Source organism: Triticum urartu, chromosome 2, assembly GCF_003073215.2.
Source record: "Triticum urartu cultivar G1812 chromosome 2, Tu2.1, whole genome shotgun sequence".
In the NCBI taxonomy this organism is placed as follows: Eukaryota; Viridiplantae; Streptophyta; class Magnoliopsida; order Poales; family Poaceae; genus Triticum; species Triticum urartu.
Window position 1 is genome coordinate 550,171,168 of NC_053023.1, and position 10,482 is coordinate 550,181,649.

General features: G+C 44.8%; 2 protein-coding genes across 3 annotated transcripts; one reads left to right on the forward strand and one right to left on the reverse strand.

The window, feature by feature from the left end:
• Positions 1 to 1,448: 1,448 nt before the first annotated feature.
• Positions 1,449 to 4,259, forward strand: LOC125538685 (ras-related protein Rab-2-B). Its single transcript, XM_048701954.1, has 6 exons — positions 1,449 to 1,868; positions 2,034 to 2,173; positions 2,572 to 2,654; positions 2,757 to 2,961; positions 3,044 to 3,112; positions 3,887 to 4,259. Exons 1-6 carry the CDS (start codon positions 1,823 to 1,825, stop codon positions 3,974 to 3,976), a joined length of 633 nt encoding a protein of 210 aa, XP_048557911.1. The 5' UTR covers positions 1,449 to 1,822; the 3' UTR covers positions 3,977 to 4,259.
• Positions 4,260 to 5,123: 864 nt separating this feature from the next.
• LOC125538686 (small nuclear ribonucleoprotein SmD1a-like) lies at positions 5,124 to 9,197 on the reverse strand. 2 transcript variants are annotated; one of them, XR_007296494.1, is made up of 5 exons: positions 9,038 to 9,197; positions 8,804 to 8,880; positions 7,363 to 7,554; positions 7,105 to 7,282; positions 5,124 to 7,015 (listed from the first exon to the last, which is right to left on the reverse strand). XR_007296494.1 is itself a non-coding variant. In XM_048701955.1 (4 exons), the coding sequence occupies exons 1-4, from the start codon at positions 9,049 to 9,051 to the stop codon at positions 7,221 to 7,223; spliced, it is 345 nt and encodes a 114-aa protein (XP_048557912.1). In that variant the 5' UTR covers positions 9,052 to 9,197; the 3' UTR covers positions 7,017 to 7,220. The 2 variants fall into 2 exon arrangements, 1 of the variants encoding a protein (XP_048557912.1); XM_048701955.1 differs by lacking the exon at positions 5,124 to 7,015 and having other exon boundaries at positions 7,017 to 7,282.
• Between the last annotated feature and the right edge of the window lie 1,285 nt (positions 9,198 to 10,482).

Consider the following 10,482-nt stretch of genomic DNA (forward strand, 5'->3'; position numbering starts at 1 on the left):
GTTTAATTTAGGAACGGATGTAGTAGTTCTTCTGAATTGACATGCTTGTTGGTCGACAATGGTATGCTTTAAAATGGGGCAACCCTTATCCTAAAAAAAGGGGGCAACCCAACCCAAGACTTCCCTATCTTCAAGCAGCCGACTAGCCTCATGACTCTTCCGTATCCAGCATGTGTCAAACAACCAAAGAGAGAACTACTTCTGAGTATTAAACAACCAACAGAGAAAATTTCCAATGGAATAAAAAATGACAATGAAACTAATTGATACTTTTGTTAAATTGGCATGGTGTCTGGTCAATAGTTCGAACTACTTCTGTGTGGGACGATCCAACAAATCTTTATCCTTAGTTGGGTCTATAAGCGGACCAGCCTCATGATCGTTTCGTACCCAACGTGAGAACCCAACGTTGAAGGCAAACAATTCGTTCATCTAATTCCAGCCCTATGTTCAACGGAGTCACAACTGACTGCTACCTTTTGACAGAAAAGGTGGTCACTAGTGAAGGTTGGTTGTACTTTGTGAAAAAAATATTGCATTCCAAAATGCCAAAGATGACAGAAGATTCAGAGAGAATTTAACACTAGAAGGAAGGCTTTCAACGGCTAACAAAATTAATTAATTAATACTTGTTCAATTGACATGGTGGATGGTCGGCAATCGATACTACCTTTGAGTGGAATAGCACAATGTTTCTCTATCTCAGATGGTATACAAGCCGACTTGCCTGCCATTTCTCTATCCTCAGGTAGGTGTATAAGCCAACTAGGCTAACATTCTCCTATCCTCAGGTGGTCTAAGACCCTTCTGTATCCGGCGCGAGAAGCCAACCCTGAAGCCGACTGATTTGATGTTCGCCCTACGTCCAAGGGAGTCACAATTCACTCTTGTTTGTCCATCTATCTCCAAAAGTACATGGTGCACAATCATCAATGACACTATAGAAGGTGGAGGTTGTTTGCTTATCAGCACGAGAAAAGAAGCCGGACACTACCAAAACTCCAAGAGTAGCTATATTCCCTACAAAACATTTCATCCTGAAAGTGTCAAAGATAACAGAACATTGTACCATATGAAGAGAATTAAATAGCCAAACAGAAAAGGCTTTCAACTACATAAAAAGAACGACAATGATAACAAAAGATCGTACCATATGAGAAGATCTTACATTAGTTTACGGAGAGGGTATTTCTTTTAAATTGACATGGTTGCTGGTCGATAATGGTGTGCTTTAAAACGAGGCGACCCAACATTTCCCTATCCTCAGGTGGCCGGCTAGCCTCGTGACTCTTCCAAATCGTCTATCCAATTCAAGTTCGCCCTATGTGAGAGGGAGTTGGAGAGCACGAGTTGGAGTGGCATTGGCACTGCTGGCACGCCGGCTCCTCCTTCTTGTGGTGCATATAAGGAAGGAAAACGGTGGCGTGGAGATTTCATCTACTAATCCCGATCCAAAAACGTGCCCGTCCTCGGCGGGTCTACAAGCCGACTAGTTTCATCATCACAGTCCAGTTCGCTGTGCATCCACGGGAAGTCGGCACCCCATCTTTGGAGAGCTCGGAGCTGGCTTGCTCCCACCGTCCTGGTCGGCCGAGGGACAGCGACATTCCGATTTCGAAATCAATAACCCGCACGCGACCGCTGCCTGGCTAAATCGCCGAAGCGAACCGCCCCCAGATCAAGATCAGTCCACCACGTAGCCCACGTCTCCTTCCTCCCGAAGTAAACAGAGTTGGAAATCCCCCCTCTCTCTCCCTCGTCGCTGCTCCTCTCCAAATCCCCTGAACCCGCCTCTCCCCGGAGGAACCGCGGCGGAGGAGAGATGTCGTACGCCTACCTCTTCAAGTACATCATCATCGGCGACACAGGTGCGCTCCCCTCTTCCCCGCCTCCGCCGATCCCTGCTCGTTCCGGGGAGATTGGGCGGATCCGTGCGGCACTTTGCTGCTCCCGTCGCCGCGGAGATCTGTCTTTCCGTCCCTGCCTCTGCTGAATCTGGCTCGCGCTGACGGTCGGGTGGGATGGTCGTGCAGGTGTCGGCAAGTCGTGCCTGCTGCTGCAGTTCACCGACAAGCGCTTCCAGCCCGTCCATGACCTCACCATCGGCGTCGAGTTCGGCGCCCGGATGATCACCATCGACAACAAGCCCATCAAGCTCCAGATTTGGGACACGGTACCGCCTCCTCTCCGCGACCAATTCCTCATTTCTCTTTGCCTTTCCTAGGTGACACGTTGACATGGCCTGGGCGTGCCTGCCTAGATCGAGTTGTCTTCTTACTGTACAAGAAGTTAGTACCAACTGCGGATGGGAAGAGGTGGCGCTAGCAATTATTTACCTCACTAGGATAATCGTAACCTGCTTGGGAATTAGAACTGCCGTTTGTAGTAGATTCTGGGTTCACCATTGATAATCGTGACTTCATCGAGTTTCTATATGAATTAGCTCTCATCAGATAGCAACAAATGTTTAGTTTAGCTTCTTTCTCATTGTCATGCCATAAACCTTTGTGTCATATTCACTTGTCAAGGTAAAGAGAAATAAAATCTTATGTGGTTTCTTTAATACTACAGGCAGGCCAAGAATCATTCAGATCGATAACTAGATCGTACTACAGGGGAGCTGCTGGCGCTCTTTTGGTTTATGACATCACCAGGTACTTGCCCAGTATAGTGAAAGCTGCCTGGTTAGATTAAGTGCATGCTTTTCTAAACCTAGCTGAGCACGGTGTTAATATTTATTGTCATATTGACTTTAGGAGGGAAACCTTTAATCATCTTGCAAGCTGGCTGGAAGATGCAAGGCAACATGCAAATGCTAACATGACAATAATGCTAGTTGGAAACAAATGCGACCTATCTCATAGGCGTGCCGTGAGCTTCGAGGAAGGCGAGCAGTTCGCCAAGGAGAATGGTCTCATCTTTATGGAGGCGTCTGCAAAAACTGCACAAAATGTCGAGGAGGTGATGATTGATTCTTGATGCATCTCTGTGCAATTAAGGCCTTTCCCTGAACGATTGTTGTCTCATTCGATTTGGAATGCAGGGCTTTGTCAAGACTGCTGGAGCAATATATAAGAAAATTCAGGATGGTGTCTTCGATGTATCTAATGAGGTAAAATTTTGAATATCAAATCTGTTCTGCTTAATGAAAAGTGAGAATGTATAATGTTATCTTTATTATTACTTATGCACCACAAAATTTGTCTTTGATGTACCTAAATGAGATTCAATTTCAAATCTCATATCATTTCTTTGGTCTGCTTAGTGAAAAGTGAGATTATATATTAGCAATCATTTATGCAACTTAATTACATTATTAACCACAAAATTTCCCTGGTATGTAGAGATGCCTTTTAAGTGCCGTGTGATCCTTAAGTTGCATCATTTAATATTATTAGGTGATTTCAGGCTCAGGTTTCTGATGTATATTCTACTCCACTTTACAACGCATAAATGCCTGCCTTACAAGTTACAATATTTTTATTGCGAAAGTACAAGATACAACTCGTGCATATGCCTTGCTTCATTCCCATCTTACAGAAACCCCACAACTTTACTGAGTGCCTTTATATGGACCCTGATAAGATAACTAAAAGATGATGACGATGTTACATAAATTTCGCTCTAGTAGTTTAATGGAGTAAGGAGATTCTTTTCTTCATGCTGAAAAAGAGAGATCCATTGCCCTCCATTGTTGGCCGAAGAAGTTAATAAGCGGTAGGGCAGCAATGTTGCTATTGCAGCAAATGCCATTTTCCTGCCAAGAACACTCCCTTTTAACATTTTTCCTGTTGAGCTGAAAAAAAAAGGTTACATTGCTGCTTTCACTAGTTTACTTTGTTCCTGGCCCTGAGCATGGACTGATTTTTCTTCTTGATTTTTGCAGTCCTATGGAATCAAAGTTGGCTATGCAGTTCCTGGCCAAGCTGGAGGTGCTGGTGCCTCGTCTTCCCAAGGTGGCAGCTGCTGCGGCTAATGGAGCAATCCATGATCAATGATGTACAAAATCGCATGGCATGTGTTACAATACCTGTTACATTATTTCGAGTTGCCGAGTGATTGTAACTCCAGGGTGCTTTGTTATTTCACGCGCCTATGGATTATGTTCCAGTAAGCTAGTCAAAATAGGTTCAGTTCATTTCCTTATACTGTATACAATCACTGTAATCCATCAGATGCTTCCAGTCGTGTCATGTAGGATTCATGAATTGTATCCATTTGCATGTGTGATTAAATAAGAATGTATGATTCAATGTGTATGTTTAAATCACCTCAAAACATTTGGGTCCTCAAGCTTTAAAGTTATTGAACACCATTTTTTGTTATGAGTAGTTGCAGATGTGTGCCTGACTAGGTAACCCGTGGTTCTATAAGGACACTTGAGCTTGTGAAATTTGAGCTTTGACTCACTGAACATGAACCATCGAAAATGGTTGAGTTTAATTGGATGAAGCTTGTTGCTATTTGGCTGGATGATATGTGTTAATTTGTTTTTATTATATGTCTAAATCTGAATATATCTTGTGGAGAGTTTTAGAGGTAGTTGTTGTAAAATAAATTGTTCTTTTTTGTTCTCTTGTAAATAATTTGTAATTGACTTGTTTTCCTGTTTTCCCTTAATAATGTTTGTCTATTATTTTTCCTTAGAGATCATAAGCAAAAAGTTTCCAAAGCATTTCTAAGTTCCTTCGACCCTAACTTTGCTTGTTTGTCGACTGCAATTTGTGTTGAGTTACAACCATAGGTCTTACATTTTGAGACAAAAGGGAGTAGTTTATTGCTCCCTCCGTTCACTTTTATAAGTCATTTCAGACAAATGAAATTAAGTTATTTTGCATAATGTCTGAAACGTTTACAAAGCCTTATAAAAATGAACAGAGGGAGTATTACATATATATTTTCTCTTCTTAGGGTTTATAAGGTCTGGAAGTAGGCCAAACCATTCCAGCTCGTTCCTACAAAATGATCGATGCAACACAAGAAACCGAGAGCCCTGTATCCATATTAGTCGTTGCTGAAAAGAATGTGTCTAGACGTATTTCAGACTTTTCCGTTCTAGATACTTCAGTTTGAGCGACAATAAAAATGGACCAGAAGGAATAGAAGATAGTAACAGCAGGAGCAACACAAAAACAGTCCGTACCCTCGGCTGCGTACCAGAGCAACAAAATTCTGCACAGTTTGCTATACATACATACATGCATACATAGATGCACATGAGTAGGCCGGCAAGCCGACGGCGCGCTAGCCGGCGAGGGTGTGGCTAGTTGGTGTGGCAGTCGTAGCAGGTGCGGTTGCGGCCGAGCTCGCTGAGCTTGTCGTAGCCGTGGCGGAAGACGCCCATCCCGAAGAGGACGCCGACGAGGAGCGCGCTGCACAGCAGCACCAGCAGGCAGCACCCCACCCTCTCCTTGCTGTTCAACTTGAAGCACATCCTTCCTCCCCCTCCTCTCTTTTCTTCCTCTATATAAACCTTGATCTCTCTCTCTCTCTCTCTCTCTAGGCGAGCGACGGTGCTGCGGCGTGAGGGTTTTGGAACATGCAGGCAGGCAGGCTGGAGCAGCGCGGGCACGCCCTTTTATCAGAGAAAATTTTAACCCGGCAGCTACACTTTACTCGAAAAGAGAGAGCAAAACTGATGGAGCTGGACAACTATGTAACCACTCCAACGAGCGCCCTTCTTTCTCGCTTCAACGGTGGTGTGCAGGGCATCGCTTGCCAGGGAAGCTAAGACTGTGTGGAACGGTCGGGTGACGGGAAATCTCTCTCCGGGTTGCCTTTCCGCCATGCACGGAATCTCGATCCCGTGTGGCCTGGCCCAAGACACATGTCTAACAAGACGGGATTATTGATGCCGTGATGTGTCATCTTGGCATCGAGGGGCATGTGGGGGGAATCAATTTGCAGAGAGCAACAGGCGGCTCGGCTCTGCTTTTCCTCCATCTTTTGCTGCGGAATATTTGTCTTTTGCCTTTTAGATAGATAGAAGATGGAAGAGGATAATGCGTGCGGCTTGGCTGATTGGGGTTGGGGGTGTCCTCCATTGACAACGCATATGGAGGAAGACTAGGACTGGGAGGGCATGGATGGATGGACGGACGACGGGCTTGACAGGATGGAATCAATTCGATTGGGACGCGCATTTATGCGAGGGGTTATTATCAGAAATTTGTTCTAACACTTTGATAAAGCTTATAAGAAACTGATCGCCGTCGAGGTTTTAATTCGTCCCGATCCTGAAACGTAAGACGGTGAAGAGACAGAGGCAAATGCTCCGGCCAACATTTGTCCCAGACATGACACCACCATGGGCCGGCCGGCCGGCCAAACCTGTCGCTTCAAACGCATCACCCATAACGCTCGCTGCATGATTCAGCACGGCACTGCCTGAACGATGGATACATCACGACCGAGAGGTTATATCTGATTCCGCTGTGGAATGTGGCCGGTTACAGAAACTTTTACCAACTTTTTTTTTGCGAACACATTCCAAAAACTTACTTGACTATACTAAGCCTTTTGGAGTTACATTCCAGTAAAACAATTGTCTCAACAAACAAGATGGAGAGATTCCAGGATATATAAATGCTCTAAAAAAAGACCACCCATCAAACGTAGCCTACGGTGAAAGAGGGAGGTGGAACCAACATCACCCACCATCCAATTGGATTTTGAGTGGGCATTGCAAGTAAAAATGAAGATTCCATTAGTTCCAAACTCATAGGAAGCAAAACCACACCGGGCAGAAAATCAAATCACAGAAAGTGATCAAGCCTAACATCGCAGCATACAGGCAAGAATTGTAGACGGGTGCATGTTTCAGATGAATATGTCAATATGTAATCTGCAATACCAGTGCCCCCATCCCAGTTTAATTTCAAGCATTGCCACAAAAGAAAAAGGGTCAGCTTCTACTCAAACACAACTTACTGCTACGCAAAAGCACAAGGGCAAGAATTCCAGGGTAACAAGTAACAGCACATGATGCCACTTAGCATTTCAAAAGTCTGGAGGCCTGCAAGTGAAATTCCCGAGAAAATGCATTACGAACAATATATAAGAACATAGGTCAAACAGGCGAGATGATTCCGCATCAACACGTACTTAGATTGACATCTTCTAACAGAACAGAAACATTCTTCGACATAGCTCGCAGAGGAAGCAGGTTACGCTGTAGGGACTTGCACTGCACGAGCTTCCAAAGCAGGGAACAATAAAGCTCAGCGCCCCCGGCCCCGGCCACGCCCACGGCCGCGTCCACGACCCCGACCCATAGGCTTCCCTGGAACAAAAGTAGGCTGGTCAGTTTACAGTTCTTGTGGAAACTGACCATAGAATAGCTGTGGTAAAAAAAAACTGTACCTGTAGTTGGCTTCTTAGACTTGACCCTGGGAGTATCCTCAACCAGCAACGTTTCCAGGTTTAAGCTATCAGGGAGGATGTAGTACCGAATGTTGTTTCCTCTCACGCTGATGTGATCAAGGGTTACAGGATTCTTCCCTTTCATTGTGAGCTTTACGGTCTTCAGATGAGTATTCATGCTTATGTCAACACCTACAAAATATGCATCAGTCAGAGGATCTGCAGTACCAGTAATCATGATCCCAATCAGTTGGTACAAAAATAGTTGCAGCAGCACGATGTTATGGGAGTTGCAAAACTGAAGAGCCAGACAGGGTCCAAACAATGATTTCCCGAATTCTACATGACTGAAGAGTAAAACTGGGCAACCCGGTTTTCTAAACTGCAACAAGAAGTTACATAATACGAATCTTCCAGGATGCATTTTTTTTCTTTTAATAAGCAGTGGAAACTTATGGAATATACTCAACAAAATCCAATTTGGCAAACATTATAAACCCTAAGGCCAGAAGACCTCAAGTAACAAAACGAATGTAGAAATATGAAAACCATTATTCCAACCTTCAAGTCATATTTCCTACAGTACCCTTTTTAAAACAAAACAAATGTTCTCCAGTTGCAAAGAAATTTCATCAAATGTTCTTACATTGTTTATTGCACCTTTCATCAAACTTAGTGCGGTGTGTTCCTCTTCTAGGTTTAATAGTATAAACATTCATCAGGGAGCAACAAAGAGGATTAGGAGGGGGCATACAGAGGTACATGATCCCAATGCATTCTCATTCTGAGCAACTAATGTATGTTACTACACTATCATAAGGAGATGACATCACTATATTCCTTGGAATAATATATAGAAGACTAAAGATTTCAATATACTCCTACCGTCCGAAAAAGCTTGTCCCAAGCTTGTTTCTCAAATGGATGTATCTAGCACTAACTTGGTGCTAGATACATTCATTTGAGTGACAAGCTTTTTCAGACAGAGGGAGTACAAAATACATCATGTATTTAACAACAGGAGTGGACAGCACCGGACACATAAGAGAAGATCGGCTGAATGTAAACGCACTCCGCACAATTCGTATGAATCAAATTGCTAATTGACCAAGCTGAACAGCCACTGCAAAGAAACATCACTAATTGTGCGCCACAAAACTAATGGAGCAAATCATCTTCATCTCAGTTCCACACTGTATGTAATAATTACCTAATCCTTCAACTACGAAAGGAAATCACTGGCCATACATAGAAGATATGTTCACTTCCACGAGCTCTAAACCAAACAAAACAACGCCACACAATCAGGCAAGCACACGCAACTAGATCTCAAAAACACAAAGCACGGGGACAAAACTAACGGATCCTAGACACGGACGCGCTGAAAGAAACCCTAAAATTTCAGGATTTCACACTCGGGAGGAGTGAGGTCGAAGCATACCGGTGATGGTGCCGTGGACGGTAGTGCCGTTCTTGAGCTCGATGGTGACCGTCTCGTTGTTCAGCTTCATCAAGAACCTGCGGCCCAACACAAACGCCCAAATCCGCGGCGGGAGATTACACCGACCAGATCAGCGAGGAACGGCAAAACAAAACCAATCCGAAAGAAGGGAAGAAAAGTGGGGGGAAGGAGGGGGGGGGGGGGGGGGGGGGGGGGGGGGGGGGGGGGCGTTACCTGACGAGCTTCATCTTGGCGGCGGCCGGGAAGATGCGGAGGAACGGAGGCGGACGGAATCGGAGGAGCTCGAGCTGTTTGCTTTCTCGGAGCGGGAGGGCAAAACCCTAGTTTGAAGGCTGACCTGGCTGGTTGCTGGTGAGTCGGTTCACTTGGGCCGGGCTTTACGTCTTAGGCCTCGGTAGAGGCCGTGAGGCCACTGCGCTTCTCAGAAACAATACGCTGGCACCGACTATTTTTGTTCCCCAACAAACTAACAAAGCCTGTTGTTTTCTCAAAAAGAAACTATTCGTGTGTACAAGGTACCTACTCCCTCCGTTCGGAAATACTCGTAGTTACGGAGGGAGTAGGTTTCTAGGGTTTCAGTACCATGCTGGCCATTTTCTGTGTCCGACGAGGGCTTCTCTTTTCAAACTTTTTCCTCGTGATGATAACTGGTTCTCCATGAATACTTAGTTCAGGCTGATCATAGGGCTGGTTGGTCCAGCATTCTGCCCTTGGTGAGTGGTTTGGTTAGAATTCTAGATTGGTTTGAGTCCATAAGAGATGTACCACCGTCAGAAGGCCAGATTGTGTCTACTAAAGGGAAGGAAGAGCCCAACATTTCAGGCACCATGCTTGAGCCCAATTTGAAGTGTTGCAGAGTCTTTGATCTGAAGGAGAAAGGCACCGTGAGTGTTCACAAGGACCAAAGGTTTGAACAATCCGAATAAGGCTTCTAACTGCTAAGTCATTTGGTCAGAACTCGTCGCAAACTACGATGTAGTTTGCTTGGGCGGTGCCGCGTGAAGTGCACTTTAGGATTGTGGAGGACATCCTATTTTTCATGTTGCAATCTGATTATCGGTATCACATCATGTATGAGGAACCCTAGAACTTTTGGATTTTTTATTGATACCGGCAAGTGCGATGGCGTTACAAGGAATGTTGATATGACACTAGATTAGTTACATGTTAACTTGGTGACTAATCTTGCAATGAAGGTGAGGAAGTTGTTGTTGGGGAACGCAGTATTTCAAAAAAAATCTACGGTCACGCAAGATCTATCTAGGAGACACATAGCAACGAGATGGGAGAGTGTGTCTACGTACCCTCGTAGACCGAAAGTGGAAGCGTTTAGTAACGCGGTTGATGTAGTCGAACGTTGTCGGTGTCAAAACCGGCGGATCTCGGGTAGGGGGTCCCGAACTGTGCGTCTAAGGCGGATGGTAACAGGAGGCAGGGAACATGATGTTTTACCCAGGTTCGGGCCCTCTTGATGGAGGTAAAACCCTACGTCCTGCTTGATTAATATTGATGATATGGGTAGTACAAGAGTAGATCTACCACGAGATCAGAGAGGCTAAACCCTAGAAGCTAGCCTATGGTATGATTGTATGTTGTTGTTGTTGTGTCCTACGGACTAAAACCCTCCGGTTTATATAGACACCGGAGAGGTTAGGGTT

Excerpts from the sequence above, each read along its gene's own strand:
- LOC125538685 (XM_048701954.1), top strand. The coding sequence starts at position 1,823 with ATGTCGTACGCCTACCTCTTCAAGTACATCATCATCGGCGACACAG. Across the intron at positions 1,869-2,033 it reads CATCATCATCGGCGACACAG|GTGTCGGCAAGTCGTGCCTG; the intron begins GTGCGCTCCCCT and ends ATGGTCGTGCAG. Across the intron at positions 2,655-2,756 it reads TTGGTTTATGACATCACCAG|GAGGGAAACCTTTAATCATC; the intron begins GTACTTGCCCAG and ends TATTGACTTTAG.
- LOC125538686 (XM_048701955.1), bottom strand. Across the intron at positions 7,555-8,803 it reads CGTCCACGGCACCATCACCG|GTGTTGACATAAGCATGAAT; the intron begins GTATGCTTCGAC and ends CATATTTTGTAG. Across the intron at positions 7,283-7,362 it reads GTCTAAGAAGCCAACTACAG|GGAAGCCTATGGGTCGGGGT; the intron begins GTACAGTTTTTT and ends CTTTTGTTCCAG.